The sequence below is a fragment of the Hydra viridissima genome, unplaced genomic scaffold (assembly GCF_058129835.1).
Source record: "Hydra viridissima isolate aposymbiotic clone 2 unplaced genomic scaffold, HvirCarnegie_v1 scaffold_73, whole genome shotgun sequence".
In the NCBI taxonomy this organism is placed as follows: Eukaryota; Metazoa; Cnidaria; class Hydrozoa; order Anthoathecata; family Hydridae; genus Hydra; species Hydra viridissima.
The window spans coordinates 15497-33528 of record NW_028324350.1 but is presented as its reverse complement, the minus strand read 5'-3'; the positions used below and the strand labels follow the sequence as shown (position 1 = coordinate 33528).

Here is an 18032-nt window from a genome sequence, read left to right as displayed (position 1 = left end):
AAAAGCCAAAAACAAAAATGGACATCTTTAGAACGCTTAAATTTTATAAAATATTTTCCTCTGCGTTTTTAACCAGCTAAACTGTCGTAAAGTTTTTTCGGTGCAGTTCATTTAAAAAACTTAGTTTTCAACTTTTAAACGTTTTAGACTTCTCGTTTAAGGCAGTCGAAGAAATGAGTCGACTCACTCTCTCTCTCCCTATTCGGTTTTGTTTTTGTTTATTTGTTTTTGTTTTTTCTTCGTTTGCCTTCGTTTGCCTTTGTTTGCTTTTGGAAAAGTTGTCGCCATGCGAGACTTAGTTTTTTTTTTTTTTTGCTCAAATTGAGCACAAGTGAGTTTCTAGTCTTGAAAGTGTGCAAAGTGTGGCCAATCTGGTGGCTGGAGTGATGACACGTGAATGCTGGAAATTCCAGACTTTGAGCGGATTCAGCGTACATAGAAAGAAAATGTAGCATTCACGTGGGTCTCTCCTAAGCGTGCCATTGGTCGGTCTGCTGTCCTTAAGTACCCCCCTCCCCCCCTCAACGTCACGTTTGCTCAACTTTCTCGGTCTTTGGCGCCCAGAGAAAGCTTGAGGAAGGATAAAAAATGGCGAGGTTTCGGTACTGCGTTTTCTGTTTTTCTTATTTGTTTTGTTTGTTTGCTTGTTTGTTTGTTTGTTTGTTAATTTTTTTAATTTTTTTTTTTTTTTGTTTGTTTCGTTCGTTTGTTTGTTTGTTTGTTTCGTTTGCTTCGTTTGTTTTTGTGATGTTTTGTTTTCCTTCTTGATGGCACAAAACAGAAGCAAACAAGACTTTCGGTTATATTCGGTTATATTCGGTTCAATAAAAGTTTGTTGGTTTCTGCACAACAACAACAACAACCACAACAACAAAAGTCCCTCTGTCCCTCAAAGCAGTTTCTCCTCTGTCCTAAAGAAGAGCCTCTTTGTAATCGATCTTGTCTGAATGCAGCTCTCCTTTTGCCTACAGGTTTTTATTCCAACCCTTTTGTTGTTGTTAGTGCCATGTTGTTGTTATTGTTATACTCTGTAAAAGCAGTTGTTGCTGTTGTACTTGTTTGTTGTTTCTAAAGACACTGTTGTTGCTGCTGTTAGCGCTGTTAGTAATCACCCACTTGGCTTGTATTTTTGTTTCTTGTTTTTGTTTTTTGTTTTATTTATAAACACTCTCTGAGTAAGTGATGCTGTTGCTGTTGTTGTTGTTACAGTTGCAATGAGTGTTTGTTACTGTTCCCCCACTTGGCTTGTACTTTTGTTTTCTGTTTTGTTTTTTTTTGTTTTTTGTTTTTTTTTCTCAACACTCTCTGAGTAAGTGATGCTGTTGCTGTAGTCGTTGTTATAGTTGCAATGAGTGTTTGTTAATGTTCACCAACTTGGCTTGTTTATAATCTATTTTATTTTATCAACACTCTCTGAGTCAGTGATGGTGTTGCTGTTGCTGTTGTCGTTATTATGCTTGCAATGGGAGTTGTTACTGTTCACCCACTTTGCTTGTTTTGTTTTTATTTCTTTATTTTATCAACACCCTTTGAGCCAGTGATGCTGTTGCTGTTGTTGTTGTTATAGTTGCAATGAGTGTTGTTAATGTTCACCCACTTTTGCTTGTGTTTTTGTTTTTGTTTATCAACACCCTTTGTGTCAGTGATGCTGTTGCTGTTGTTCTTATTACAGTTGCAATGAGTGTTTGTTAATGTTCACCAACTTGGCTTGTTTATAATCTATTTTGTTTTATCAACACTCTCTGAGTCAGTGATGCTGATGCTGTTGTTGTTATTGTGCTTGCAATAAGTGTTGTTAATGTTCACCCACTTTGCTTGTTTTGTTTGTGCTTTTTGTTTTTGTTTATCAACACCCTTTGAGTCACTGATGCTGTTGCTGTTGGTGTTATTATAGTTGCAATGAGTGTTAATGTTCACCCACTTTGCTTGCTTTATTTGTTTGTTGCTTTTTTTTTTATCAACACCCTGCGAGTTAGTGATGCTGTTGCTGCTTTTGTCATTTTACTTGTATTTATAGTTGTTACTGTTCAGCCACTTTGCTTGTTTTTTAATCTGTTTTATTTTATCACCACTCTCTGAGTCAGTGATGATGTTGCTGATGCTGTTGTTGTTATTTTACTTGCAATGATAGCTGTTACTGTTCAGCCACTTTGCTTGTTTTGTTTGTTTGTTTGTTTGTTTTTTTTTATCAATATCCTCTGAGTAAGTGATGCTGTTGCTGTTGTTGTTGTTATAGTTGCAATGAGTGTTTGTTAATGTTCCCCCCTTGGCTTGTACTTCTGTTTTCTGTTTTGTTTTGTTTTTGTTTTTTTTGTTGTTTTTTTTCTCAACACTCTCTGAGTAAGTGATGCTGTTGCTGTAGTCGTTGTTATAGTTGCAATGAGTGTTTGTTAATGTTCACAAACTTGGCATGTTTATAATCTAATTTTATTTTATCAACACTCTCTGAGTCAGTGATGCTGATGCTGTTGTTGTTATTATGCTTGCAATAAGTGTTGTTAATGTTCACCCACTCTGCTTGTTTTGTTTGTGCCTTTGTTTTTGTTTATCAACACCCTTTGAGTCACTGATGCTGTTGCTGTTGGTGTTATTATAGTTGCAATGAGTGTTAATGTTCACCCACTTTGCTTGCTTTATTTGTTTGTTGCTTTTTTTTTTATCAACACCCTGCGAGTTAGTGATGCTGTTGCTGCTTTTGTCATTTTACTTGTATTTATAGTTGTTACTGTTTAGCCACTTTGCTTGTTTTTTAATCTGTTTTATTTTATCACCACTCTCTGAGTCAGTGATGATGTTGCTGATGCTGTTGTTGTTATTTTACTTGCAATGATAGCTGTTACTGTTCAGCCACTTTGCTTGTTTTTTTTTTGTTTTTGTTTTGTTTGTTTGTTTGTTTGTTTTTTTATATATCCTCTGAGTTAGTGATGCTGTGTTGTTATTATGCTTTCAATGAGAGCTGTTACTGTTCACCCACTTTGTTTGTTTATAATCTGTTTTATTTTATCAACACTCTCTGAGTCAGTGATGCTGATGCTGATGCTGTTGTTGTTATTATGCTTGCAGTGAGAGTTGTTACTGTTCACCCACTTTGCTTGCTTATTGTCTTTTTTATTTTGTCAACACTCTCTGAGTCAGTGATGCTGATGCTGATGCTGTTGTTGTTATTATGCTTGCAATGAGAGTTGTTACTGTTCACCCAATTTGCTTGTTTTGTTTTTTTATTTGTTTTTTTGTTTGTTTTTGTTTTGCTTGTTTTTTTTATCAATACCCTCTGAGTCAGTGATGCTGTTGCTGTTGTTGTTGTTGTTGTTATAGTTGCAATGAGTGTTTGTTAATGTTCCCCCACTTGGCTTGTACTTTTGTTTTCTTTTTTGTTATGTCAACACTCTCTGAGTCAGTGATGCTGATGCTGTTGTTATTATGCTTGCAATGAGAGTTGTTACTGTTGTAGTTATGTCTGTCATTTGTCCTTGTTAGCAAGTTCTATTTGCCCTCTTGCCTTTTTTCAACACAGTTTCTTTCTTTTGAGTCATATGGTTGCGAGATCCTCTCAAACTCCATCTCTTTATTTATTTGTTTCTTTTTTTTTTTTTTTTTTCTCATTCTCCTTCTCATAATAGCAATCACTGCTGCCACCATGCATGTAATGCTAGTTGCTCTCATTCTTTTTCATTTGCCTAGTGGAAACTTTGTTTCTTCTTGTTGCTCTCTTTTCTTTCTTTTTTCTCTTTTGCAGAGGATTCGAAAAAACACAGCTCTTCCCTGCAGTTGTAAACATTCCAGGATTCCAGGATGCAGGCAGAAGAAAAACACTCTCACTAACTGTCTTCTTTTTTTTAGCATAAACCGTTGCAAACAAACACCTGACATGTCTTCTAGCGGAGGCACAAGAAAACAACACTGTTGTTGCCCCTTCTCCGAACTCTAAAGCGAAAAAAAGAAAAGAAGGCAGTCACAAGAACAGAGAGACTTAAAGCTCAAAAACAAAGTCAGGGCCGCATTAGTTTGCAGCGTGTGGCTCCGTAAACAGGGTTGTACCTTTCTATGGTACCAAGAAGAGGTACGCTGTTTAGCTGTCCGATGCCTTTGTGCAAACATTCCTCCACAAGCATTAAAAGACACTTGACTAAAAAAGATCATTCTTGGACTTTGGATGAAGCTTCCATCTTTTACTCTGCAATGGTCAGGAAGTTTCAGCATGCTCGTCTCGAACGCAAGTCCGGCTGTCCAAAACCTTACCCCTGTTTGCAATGTTGGAAGTATTACGACCGACTGGACATACACTTGAAAGAGACTCATTTCTACGATTCCAAGACGATCAAACAAAAGATTGCAGAGGCAAAGCGATACGACAACGACAAGCTCTATGTCCCTCAATTTATTCGACCTGCCTTCTTTGGTATTAAGCCAGTAGCTGAACAAGCGTCTGCATCAGGCTCTGCATCCTCTGCTCCTGGGCCTTCCTCCTCTTTTTCTTCTCCGGTTCTTTCCTCTGATCCTCTTTTAAGCTTGCCCTCATCAGTTGCTGGTTCGTCCGAGGCTCCTTCTGCAAACCACTGCACCTCTGTAGAAAACAAAGAGCTGAACACCGAATCCGTCCTAGACTCTGATTTTAATTCCTTAAAGCACTTGGTTTCCAACTCCTCCGTCTTGACAGAAGATAAGAGACTCTTGTTTCAGCTGGACAAAGAATGCTTTTCACTTTTATTACCAGTCAGCAGATGAGCTCTTCAGAGATTTTGAAAAGTGGCTTGTGGTAGCCAACAACAACACTTTGTCACAAGCAAAGATCTACAAAAATGCAGTTGTTGAAATATTGACATGTTGTGACAGCACGCTGACGCTGCACCCGAACGCTCTCACCAATTCCAACGTTTTGGAGGATAGATACTTTTCCATGCACTTTAAAAACATTCAGCTCAATTCCAAGCTGAGTGAACTTGACCAAACAAAAGCCATGTCTTGTCACACGTTGTACAACCGCCTTGTCTACCTTTGTCTCCTGTTTCGTTTCAGTGAAGCCAGGAATGTCTATTTCGGACTTTCTCATGAGGCCATCCGACGTTTGCGCTGCAAGGTGGAGGAGTTACAAAAAGTGCTGAGGCCCTTTCGTTCTTTGAGGAGGAGCCTTGTGAAAAGCAAAAAATGCATCAACATCATCAATGTCAGTTTGCTGAACGAATATGGCAAGTCTGCATACGTAAGACAGTTAGTGGAATCGATTAGAAAGCCGTCTCTTACACCGACTAGAGACAATGCTGTGTCTCTACGAAACCCATCTTCTGCTCTCTGTCACTGTAATTAACAGTTTAAGAAAATCTAACATTGCTCTTTTAAACATTAGAGACTACATGGCTGCTGAGAAGAGTGAGTGTGGATATTGCATTGTGCAAGAGCGCTACAAAACAGCATACAAGTACGGAGCCAAAAACATTCTAGTGCCGAACGACTTGAAAGTGTTGATCGATATTTATTTGCTGAGATACAGAGACCTTCTTGTCAACGACTCTCACTACATGGCTGCAGACACCAAGACTGTTTTGGAGTTGAGCGACTGCTACAGGCCCCTTTTTCCATCGATGAGACCCAACAAAGACGAATGTGTGACACTCGGTGCAACTAGAGTGCCTGTTTACCAGATGGGTTCCTCTGCTATCTCCTCTTGCCTGACGTCCTGCTTCAGAAAAAGCCAAGTAAACATTCCCATGAAGCGTCTTACTCCCACTTGCATTCGCGGTTCGATAGCCACTTACTTTGCCAACAACAGCAAAGAAGATCGCGAGCGGTTTGCTACACTCTACATGAAGCACAGCAGGAACACAATGGATAGCTTTTATGTGTCCCAGTGGAACGCTGCAGAGGAGTTGCGCTTTGCCCTGGGCATCGGACAGTCCTTCGGAGTCATAGAGTCTTTGACTGTTGAAAAGTCTGAGAGACCACCAAAGAAGGAGAAGGATGTGATGGACTGGCTCCAAACTAATGCAGAGGAGTACGGTTTTCATGAGGTTGAGGACATCTTTGAGGAAGATTTAGACTCCGGTTCTGACTCTGAAGAATGTGCTGCTACTTTCAGCTGTACCACAGTGGTTCCGTTTTCTCCAGCTGTAGAAAACAATGTTCCTTTAGAGGATAGCAACGACCATGCCGTAGATTTCTTGTGTGAACCTACCTCAACTCCTGTTTCGTCTGTTCCATCTGAACAAACAATCGCTGGTCCAGTTCTTGAACTATCCCCTGCTCTTGCACAACTAGTTCCTAACGAACAAGCTGTTTGTATGGATGTAGATCAGACTCTAGCTGTTCCTGTTGGCACAGCTTGTTCTCCTCTTGCATTAACATTATTTCCTGATGAACCGGATTTTATTGAACACCATGCAAAACTTTCTCCAGTTTACTTTAATGAGCAAGTGGTTGCCAAACCTGTTTCTGCTTCTCCTTCTCAGCAAGTCGCTTTCTGTCCTTCAAAAGAGGTCTTTTCTGTTCCTCTGACTCCTAGCCTTGTTGCTTTTCAGCAAACATTGGCCAAACCCAGTTTGTTTCTTTCATCTGATCCAGTTTCAGCTGTTCCTGTCCAACAGGCTGGTACTGTTCTTGCAAAGCAGCTCTCACCTTATGCTGTTCAATCTGTTGGTAGCCTATTTAGCCAAAGTCTTGCCTCTACATCCAGAGGTAAATTCTTTTTGATTTTTGATTTTTGATTTTTATGCAAATCTCAACACGCTTTCAAAAAATGAAAATGCCCAAATCAACTCCTTGCTCTATTGTTATTGTTAGAGCTGTAAAAAAAACAAAACAAAACAAAAAAACAACACAGAAGTGTGTATGTATTTGTTGCAGGACTAATTCTGTGATTGCTTAAATGTTTATACAAGTGAATGATACTAAAACTGATTATGTTTTAGAAGTAAAAGATCCAAGAAGAAAAAAATCAAGTTGGAAATGCCATCTTTCACTCAAGAACTCATCGGTAATGTAAAACCTAATTTATACAAAGATATATAAACACAAACCTCTTCTTGCACAATTTCAGATGGTTAACTGTTAACAAAAACTAGCCATCATTGCTAAGTGCACTTTTAGAAAGTTGTGTCTACCCGATTTCTAATGATGAAGTTAGAAACATCACCGTTAGAAATCATGCACAGCTTGTTATCATCTCTAACACTTAGAAACTGTTGATGGTTTTTATGAATTAGAAAAATGAACATGGTTTTATTTTATTTCAGGATCAACTCAGCCAAGAACAAAGGAAAACAAAGCAGAAGTTAGCCAATGCCATTTAGGTAATCTTTCAAAAACCAGTTATTGCTATCAGTGCAAACAATAAGGTCAACAAAAAAAAATAAATAAAAAAACAGAATAAATCTTGTCTTACTTCAGAACCAAATGAATATTTGATTTAATCACTTTGTGTTATGACTTGAGTTTGTAAAATTTTAGATGAAATAGTTGAAGAGCTGAATGCTTGCCCTGGCCACAACGAATGGTTCAACACCAGAAGTTTTCCACGATGTGCAGCTTTGGTGTTGGCATACATCTTGCAAGACGTGTTTACAGATGTAAGCTCAAGTTGCTCGTACAAAGATTACCTTGGCATCTTGGCAAATCATAGCAGTGACAAGCTCATTCATGTCTTGCAAAAGTACTCCTACCAAAGCCATATTAAAGACAAAATTAAAAACATGAAGCTAAAAATTCAAAAAGAGGGTAGTTTAGAAAAGTTTGTTCAATATGGCAATATCGTGAAACCATTTATGTAGTTTAGATAAGTTTGTTCAGTTTGGCAATAAAGATGGGCCTTTTGTGTAGTTTGTTTTATCTATGCTTTTGCAAATATTTTTATCTGTTTCGCTAAAGACATAATAAACAAGAAGTTCTGTTAAACTGTTCTCACATTTCTTATTTAAAGATAGTTCAAACTTTTTTTTATCTTTAAAAAAAAAAAAAAGAAGTCGTTTTGTTATTCTGTGAAAACTTTTAATAGAGTTGCATTTAGAATTACTTCTGATGTTTTTAAGAGTTTGTTAAAAAGCAAAATAATATTTCCTGTGATGTTAAACTGCATAAGTGAAATTTAAAAAAGGAAAACTGCTCCAACCATTTTTCGGAAAAAGAAATCAAAAAGTTCCTTATTTTAAAAGATCTAGACATCCATTTCTTCTTCAGCAAAATAGCGAGGCTTTTTTATGAACTCTTACTCTCTATTTTTTCATATCTTTACACAAAGGATTTTATTTAGTTCAATGTAAACATACATAGAAGTATATTATGTTTTTTTTTTTTTTTTTGTTTTTATGCAGTCTAACTTTTGTTTCACTTCTATTTTATTTTACGTTTATCTTGTATTTTATCATGCCTTATTGGTTTTTGCGTTTTGTGATGTCAAGCTGCGTAAGCTAAACTTAAAAGGGGAAAACTACGCTAACTTTTCTTTGAAAAAATATTCAAGAAGTACCTTAAACGAAAGAGAAAGCACACGAATCTTGCCATCCAATTCTTCTTCTGCAAAGTAGCGAGGCTTTTTATGTACTTTTGCTCTCTAATTTATCTCTATTTACGCAAAGGGTTTTATTTCAATGTAAACACGTATAAAAGAATACTTTGTTAAAAATAATGTTAAAGGAGTTGCGTAAAAAAAAACGTCTGAATAAAGTTTCTTTACAAAAAAAACAACTAAGAAACAAGCGCGCCTAAGAAAAACCAGATCGCGATTCACTAAGTCAAAAAACGAAAGAAACAAAGTTTAAAAGGTCTTTCTAGACAACAAATTCTATTTTTGGCAATGCAGTTTTTGTATTTATGCAACCTAACTTTTGTTTGACTTCTATTTTATTTTACGTTTACCTTGTATTTTATCTTGCCTTTTTGTGTTTTGTGATGTCAAGCTACATAATCTAAACTTAAAAGAAGGAAACTAGGCTAACTTTTCTAGTAGAATATTATGTTGTTGGTTTTGTATGCAGCCTAACTTTAGTTTCATCTATATTTTATTTTGCGTTTATCTTATATTTTATCTTGTCTTTTTGAGTTTTGTATTTTGTGATGTCAAGCTACATAATTTAAACTTAAAAGAAGAAAACTAGGCTAACTTTTCTTTGAAAAATTGTTCAAAAACTACCTTACACCGATAGAGATAGCTCACGAATTTAAAAAGTTGCATCTATTCATCTTCTTCTTCAGCAAAGTAAAGCTTTTTATGCACTTTTACTCTCTAACTTACCTATATTTGCGTAAAGGATTTTATTTAATTCAATTTAAACATAACTAGTAGAATATTATGTTGTTGGTTTTGTATGCAGCCTAACTTTAGTTTCATCTATATTTTATTTTGCGTTTATCTTATATTTTATCTTGTCTTTTTGAGTTTTATATTTTGTGATGTCAAGCTACATAAGCTAAACTTTAAAGAGGAAATTTACGCTAACCTGTCTTTGAAAAACTATTCAAAAACTACCTTTAACAAAGTAGCGAGGCTTTTTATGCGCTTTTACTCTCTAACATACCTATTTTTGCGCAAAGGATTTTATTTAATTCAATTTAAACATGCCTAGTAGATTATTATGTTGTTGGTTTTTTATGCAGCCTAACTTTAGCTACATCTATTTTTCATTTTACGTTTGTCTTATATTTTATTTTATCTTTTTGTGTTCTGTGATGTCAAGCTACATAAGCTAATGTTAAAAGAGGAAAGCTGCGCTAACCTTTCTTTGAAAAACTATTCGAAATCTATTTTTGAGATAATCTAGATTTAAAAGAGGAACACTACGCTAATTTTGCTTTGAAAAAACTCTCGAAAACTAACTTATTCGATAGAGATAGCACACAAATTTAAAAAATTGTATCTACTCATCCACTTCTTCTACAGCAAAGTACTGAGGCTTTTTATGCACTTTTATTCTCTAACATACCTATATTTGCGCAAAGGATTTTATTTAACTCAATGTAAACATACATAGAAGAGTATTGTTACCCGTTTGTTTTATGCAGCCTAACTTTAGTTTCATCTATACATTATATTGCGTTTACCTTATATTTTATCTTGCCTTTGTTAGTTTTGTGTTTTGTTATGTCAAGCTTCATAATCTAATCTTAAAAGGGGAAAACTGCGCTAACTTTTCTTTGAAAAAGTACTCAAAAAGGACCTAAATCGATATAGATAGCTCACAATTTTAAAAAGTTGCATATAGTCATCTTCTTCTTCAGCAAAGTATCGAGGCTTTTTATGGATTTTTACTCTAACTTTCCTATATTTGCGCAAAGGACATTATTTAATTCAACTTAAACATGCCTAGTAGATTATTATGTTGTTGGTTTTTTATGCAGTCTAAACTTTGTTACATCTATATTTTACGATTAACTTATATTTTATCTTGCCTTTTTGAGCTTTGTGTTCTGTGATGTCAAGCTACATAGTCTAAACATAAAAGAGGAAAACTACGCTAAACTTGCTTTGAAAAACTATTCAAAAACTACCTTTAACAAAGTAGCGAGGCTTTTCATGCACTTTTACTCTCTAACATACCTACATTTGCGCAAAGGATTTTATTTAATTCAATTTAAACATGCCTAGTAGATTATTATGTTGTTGGTTTTTTATGCAGCCTAACTTTAGTTTCATCTATATTATGTTTTAGGTTTATCATATATTTTATCTTTTCTTTTTGAGTTTTGAGTTTTGTGATGCCAAGCAACTTAAGCTAAACTTAAAAGTGGAATGCTACGCTAACCTTTCTTTGAAAATCTATTCATAAACTACCCTAGACAAAAGCTAGATTTAAAAGAGGAAAACTACACTATTTTTACTTTGAAAAAACTTTCGAAAACTACCTTAATCGATAGAGATAGCACACGATTTTAAAAAATTGCATATAGTCATCCACTACTTCTGCAGCAAAGTAGCGAGGCTCTTTATGCACTTTTTCTCACTAGTTTGCTTATATTTACGCAAAGGAATTCATTTAATTCAATCCAAACATATATAGAAGATTATTATGTTACGATTTTTTTTTTCTTTTATGCAGCCTAACATTTATTTCACCTACATTTTATTTTACGATTAACTTTTATATTACCTTTCCTTTTAGTGTTTTGTGTTTTGTGATGTCAAGCTACATAAGCCAAACTTTAAAGAGGAAAACTACGCTAAGCTTTCTTTGAAAAACTATTCAAAAACTACCTTAAACAAAGTAGCGAGGCTTTTTATGCACTTTTACTCTCTAACATACCTACATTTGTGCATAGGGTTTTATTAGATTCTAGTAGGTTATTACGTTGTTGTTTTTTTATGCAGTCTAACTTTAGCTTCATCTATATTTTATTTTACGTTTATCTTATATTTTATTTTGTCTTTTTGAATTTTGTGTTTTGTGATGTCAAGCTACATAAGCTAAACTTAAAAGAGGAAAGCTACGCTAACCTTTCTTTGAAAAGCTGTTCAAAAACTACCTTAGACATAATCTAGATTTAAAAGAGAAAGACTACGCTATTTTTGCTTTGAAAAATCTTTCGAAAACTACCTTAATCGATAGAGATAGCACAGGATTTTAAAAAGTTGTATCTAGTCATCCACTTCTTTCACAGCAAAGTAGCGAGGCTTTCTATGCGCTTTTACTCTCTAACATACCTATTTTTGCGCAAAGGATTTTATTTAATTCAATTTAAACATGCCTAGTAGATTATTATGTTGTTGGTTTTTTATGCTGCCTAACTTTAGCTACATCTATTTTTCATTTTACGTTTGTCTTATATTTTATTTTATCTTTTTGTGTTCTGTGATGTCAAGCTACATAAGCTAATGTTAAAAGAGGAAAGCTGCGCTAACCTTTCTTTGAAAAACTATTCGAAATCTATTTTTGAGATAATCTAGATTTAAAAGAGGAACACTACGCTAATTTTGCTTTGAAAAAACTCTCGAAAACTACCTTATTCAATAGAGATAGCACACAAATTTAAAAAATTGTATCTACTCATCCACTTCTTCTTTTTATGGATTTTTACTCTCTTATTTACCCAAATTTGCGCAAAGGACTTTACTTAATTCAACTTAAACATGTCTAGTAGATTATTAAGTTGTTTGTTTTTTATGCAGCCTAACTTTAGTTTCATTTATATTTTATTTTACGTTTATCTGATACTTTATCTTGTCTTTTTGTGTGTTGTTTTGTCAAGCTACATAAGCTAAACTTAAAAGTGGAAAAGTACGCTAACCTTTCTTTGAAAATCTATTCAAAAACTGCCTTAGACATAAGCTAGATTTAAAAGAGGAAGACTACGCTATTTATGCTTTTAAAAAACTTTCGAAAAATACCTTAATCCATTGAGGTAGTGCACGAATTTACAGTCATCCACTTCTTCTATAGCAAAGTAGCGAGGCTTTTTATGCACTTTTGCGTTCTAATTTATCTCTGTTTACGCATATGGTTTTTGTTTATTTCTATGTAATGATATACAAAAGAGTATTTTGTTAAAGATTATGCTGCAGGAGCTGCGTAAAAAAACTCTGGCGACCTTTCCTTAAGAAAAAAGCAACTGAAAGACATGTGCGCCTTAGAAAATTCAAATCGCGATTCACCAAATTAAAAGACGAAAAGAACGAACTTTAAAAGCTCTCACTAGACATTTGTGTTTATGATAGGCAATGCAGTTTTTGATTTTATGCAGCCTAACATTTGTTTCATCTATATCTTATTTTACGTTTATCTTATACTTTATCTTGCCTTTTTGAGTTTAGTATTTTGTGATGTCATGCTAAATAAACTATACTTTGCTAATTTTTATTTGAAAAAATATTCAAAAACTACCTGAATTATAAGCTAGATCTAAAGGAGGAAAACTACGCTAACTTTTCTTTAAAAAAAATATTTAAAAACTACCTTAAACATAAGCTATATCCAAAAGAGGAAAACTATGCTAACTTTTCTTTAAAAAAATATTTAAAAACTACCTTAAACATAAGCTAGATCTAAAAGAGGAAAACTACGCTAACTTTTCTTTGAAAAAATACTCAAAAACTACCTTAAACATAAGCTAGATCTAAAAGAGGAAAACTACGCTAACTTTTCTTTGAAAAAATACTCAAAAACTACCTTAAACATAAGCTAGATCTAAAAGAGGAAAACTACGCTAACAATTCTTTGAAAAAATATTCGAAAACTACCTTTAAACATGATTTAGATTTAATAGATGAAAACTACGCTAACATTTCTTTGAAAAAACATTCAAAAACTACCTTTAAACATGATTTAAATTTAATAGATGAAAACTACGCTAACATTTCTTTGAAAAAACATTCAAAAACTACCTTTAAACATGATTTAAATTTAAAAAAGGAAAACTACGCTAACATTTCTTTGAAAAAATATTCAAAAAGTACCTTAATCGAAAGAGATAGCACACGAAATTAAAAAGTTGCATTTAGTCATCCGTTTCTTCTTCATCAAAGTAGCGAGGCGTTTATGCACTTTTTATTCTCTAAGTTATCTCTACTTACGCAAATGGCTTTTGTTTATTTCAATGTAAAACTTTTCAAAAGAGTATTTTGTTAAAGATTATGCTGCAGGGGCTGTGTAAGAAAACTCTGGTGACCTTTCTTTAAGAAAAAGCAACTAAAGTAGATGTGCGCCTAAGAAAATCCAAATTGCGATTCACTAAATTAAAAGACATATACAACAAACTTTAAAAGTGAAACTATTTTTACAAGCGTATTTGGTAAAGATGAAATGTTCTTATGACATTTTAACGTTACGAAAGGGATTTTCTTCTGTTCAAATATTTATTACAATTTAAAGTGTTAAATAATGTTACAGAAACGACCTAAAACGCCTGTTGTATTAATTTAAACGAACAAAATAGATAAAAAAAAAGAAAAACTATCATTAAAAAAAAAAAAGTAAAAAAAGAAAAGAAATAGAAGTTGAGGAAAAATAAAAATAAGAACTTCTAACAAAGAGCTCTTCTTTTTATTTTTCAGATTTTAGATGCTTAATTCCTTGAATGAAAAGTTGAACTGATGACTCACTACTAAGGTTGTTCCTAGCCTTCCGTTCTCAAACTAGGCCATTCTGAGAGGCTGTTTGATTAAGTACCGTTGATAGTAGTATCGCACGTAAGAGACTTCTAAAACTCTGATTATTAATTCCTGGAATGAAGAGATGACTTCATACTCACTAACGAGGTTGTTCTTAGCCATCCGTTCTTAAACTAAGCAAAACAGTGAAGTTGTTTGATTAAGTATCACAGTTTGCTGATTTGCACATGCACCATTGCCGAAACTGTGATGCTTGGTTCCTTGATTGGATTGAAGAAGCTCATCACCATGCATTTTACAAGCTGTCCGTTGTTATGTTTTGCAATTCAGTGGTTCTGTTTTGCAATTCATTTTCTGTTTGTTTAAGTATCATCGATGGTGGTGTCGTGCATGCAAACTTTCCGAAACTCTGATGCTTGTTTTTCTTGAATGGAGAGATGAGCTTATACTTTAGGTGACTTTTAAAACTGCAGTAATTAGTGCCTCGAATGGAAAAACGAACTCATTCATTACAGACCAAGGTTGTTCCTGGCCATCCGTTAACATATTAGGCAACAGTACAGCGAAGCTGTTTGTTTTACAAGCTTTTGTCGTTTCGAGAAATCACTACATTAAGCATTCGATGGTGATACACGACTGATGGCCAGGTTCTGATTTTCGAATGAAAAGAAGAGTCGCATCCGACCACCGGTCGGCTTTCGACGCAAAACAGCTGTACACACTCGTCCAACGATCCAGTGACTAACTGTTGCAACGAGAAAGTTAGCTTTATTTGTCGTGCAGATTGTCCGCTTTGACGTAAAATGCTAGAAATTTGCTGAACGCTCGGTTTGCGCCGCCCAAGAGTCATTCTGTTTCTGCGTTGCCAGCGTCTGTCGGCTAAATACAACTGTAGACTCCGCGCAAGCTTTTTCACCGCAAAAGTTGTACAGAGCCACACCGAAGGCTAAAATCGACTTTAAGGTCGAAGGTTAAAATCGACCCTAGAGGTTTGAAAACGACGTCACGAAATTTTCAAGACATCATCGAAGAAAATTACGGCGGCCAGATGCAACTCTTAGTACTAACTTTACTAATCTTAGTACGTTAAGCATTCCAGTCGAGAGATCAGACGTTTTTTCGTCACCTAAGAGACCGGCCGATGCGTTTGCGACGCTGCGGAAAGAAAGAAGATGGCAAACCACAGGGTTGTTACCGTAACAAACCTCCGTGAGTACCTCCATCTCGAGTGGCTTTTGAAGAAACGTTCGTTTTAAACTCAAAGGGATGGTTGTTAAAGCTCACAAACGCCTGGTTAACGATTTTCTAACGGCAGACACCGTGTTTACAATGGATACAGACCGATTAACTGAGCCCAAAGCGCAAGATCTATCAGAAAACTCCTCTAGGTCGATGCAACGAGACGACTAGACACGTGCGTCTAAAGGCATTTTACAATTGAAGGACGCCCCTCGTGGGCCCTTTAACCTTAACACTAAACTCCTGCTTGATATCCTCGTCCCCAGGTTTCCAAACCGTAACCCCAACCCCCTCTAATCCTAACCCCCTTACCCTCTAACTCTCCCCCCTCAAAAAAACAAAAAACATAAAAAAGCAAACAAAACGAAAAAAAAACTTGCTTCCCTCCTCACTTTTAGCTCTAGGATGCAACACCTTTTTGCCGCCCTCCGCTAGAAGGGAGTAGGGAGTAACGAAAGCTTGACATCAAAGTAGCGTTTCGTATGAGATTTGTTTGCCAAAATTTGAGCGTTTTTAAAAAAGCCAAGACTTCGTCAGAGGGGTTTCTTCTTTTCTCCTAAAGCTATCGATCGATTAAAAAGCTCAAAGCAAAGAAATTCAAAACAAAATACAAAAACGGGAAGTTTTAGTTTCTGCACCACAAGCCAAGCACTAGTTCAAACTGGAGATAATAAAAGGAAATCGAATGATCTCACTTCTCAAACCACTGAGCTGCCATTGGTCGGCAGTCTCTTGTTTGGAGACCATTGAGCTGCCATTGGTTGGCTGTTTAATCGTTGCGATTGGTCGGCAGTTTTATCGTTGGAGACCATTGAGAGATATAAAAGGAATTTTTTTTTTGAGCACAACATTAAACGTTAAATCGTTAGATGTTGTTATAAAGGCACCATTAGAATGCGATGTCCTCAAATATTTTCCTCGATATTTTAATAAGTAAACAAAAACAAAACTAAGTCTTGCAACTGGCGAAAACTTTCAATAAGCAAACAAAGCAACAACTTTCCTTTCGAGTTTTTTACATTTTAAACAAAAGACAAACAAAGAAAAAAAAAAAACAAACAAAAACAAAAACAAAAACAAAAAAACAAAACAAAAACAAAACAGAAAAGGGAGAATGAGTGAGTCGACTGATTTCGCTCAACTGTCTTAAACGAGAAGTCATAAACGTTTGCTTGTGCCAGCAAGTTGCAAATTAAGTTGTAAATGAACTGCACCGCAAAAACTTAACCACAGTTTATTAAGCATATTAAGCCTTTGCTGACATGTTAAGACATTTTAAGCCTTTGCTATTATCATGAGGCTTTTGCTCCACGAGCCAAAAAAGTACGCTAGAGTTGACAAACTGCATCGCGGTCGAAAAGTGTAATTACGCCAACACTTTTATCCGTTTTAAGCATTTCGTTTTCGCACGAACAACAATTAAAGCAGCTCGTTGAGCTTAACGACGTTCGTATTTTTTTTCGAAGCCAAAACTTCGGCTATAAGTAGAATGAAGAGGCACTTCGAAAAACAACAAAGCTGTTCGCAGTCGATAGCAACGAGCGACAACATCTCTGCGAGTCTGGCATCAAGGTAAACAGTTTTTTTACATTTTCATTTGTTAGTGCCACTTTTGCGTACATTATGTATTCAAAAATTTGTTGCTGACGCTAGATTTTTCGTTTTCAATGAACAACAGTTGCAACCTCTAGCCGTTTGCTAAAACAGCTTGCTAGGACAACCAAATCAATCATATGTTGTGAAAATTTCTTTTTGTTCAACTGACTAAGGAAGATCGAGCGAACGCTTTTTTTTTTATAACTTGTTTGTATCATATTGCTATTAAGAAAACAGCGTTGTGTATACTAAACGTGACATAATTGGCAATTATCCGTAACTAAAAATAAGATAGAAATTACAAACTTGATACCATATTTTAATTACTCTAACAAAACTAGACGTCATCGCGTGAGAAAATAAATGTTCATAACACATAACCTATTTTTTTGTTTTTTTTTTCTTCTCTTTTTTCCTTTTAATCTCTTTTCTTTCGTCCAAAAAGCGTTTTGATTTTTGCCTCGCCACAAGCGATGAAATAGATAAAAAAAACCTGCTCGGACATTCTCAATTCTCAACAACAAAAGCAATCAAAGTTCTAGCTCTCGAGCACGTGCGCCGACAGGTTGATGAAACCGTTCAAATATGCTCGATCGCTAGAATTTAAAGAAAGAAACAAGCCAGAAACAAACCAAAATAAAAAAAAGCCAAAAACAAAAATGGACATCTTTAGAACGCTTAAATTTTATAAAATATTTTCCTCTGCGTTTTTAACCAGCTAAACTGTCGTAAAGTTTTTTCGGTGCAGTTCATTTAAAAAACTTAGTTTTCAACTTTTAAACGTTTTAGACTTCTCGTTTAAGGCAGTCGAAAGAAATGAGTCGACTCACTCTCTCTCTCCCTATTCGGTTTTGTTTTTGTTTATTTGTTTTTGTTTTTTCTTCGTTTGCCTTCGTTTGCCTTTGTTTGCTTTTGGAAAAGTTGTCGCCATGCGAGACTTAGTTTTTTTTTTTTTTTGCTCAAATTGAGCACAAGTGAGTTTCTAGTCTTGAAAGTGTGCAAAGTGTGGGCCAATCTGGTGGCTGGAGTGATGACACGTGAATGCTGGAAATTCCAGACTTTGAGCGGATTCAGCGTACATAGAAAGAAAATGTAGCATTCACGTGGGTCTCTCCTAAGCGTGCCATTGGTCGGTCTGCTGTCCTTAAGTACCCCCCTCCCCCCCCTCAAC

General features: G+C 35.2%; 1 protein-coding gene across 1 annotated transcript; it reads left to right on the top strand.

The window, feature by feature from the left end:
• The first annotated feature begins 6270 nt into the window (after positions 1–6270).
• On the top strand, positions 6271–7942 carry LOC149875992 (uncharacterized). Its single transcript, XM_090075915.1, has 4 exons — positions 6271–6669; positions 6903–6967; positions 7227–7283; positions 7441–7942. The coding sequence occupies exons 1-3, from the start codon at positions 6276–6278 to the stop codon at positions 7281–7283; spliced, it is 516 nt and encodes a 171-aa protein (XP_089932041.1). The 5' UTR covers positions 6271–6275; the 3' UTR covers positions 7441–7942.
• The last annotated feature ends 10090 nt before the right edge of the window (positions 7943–18032 follow it).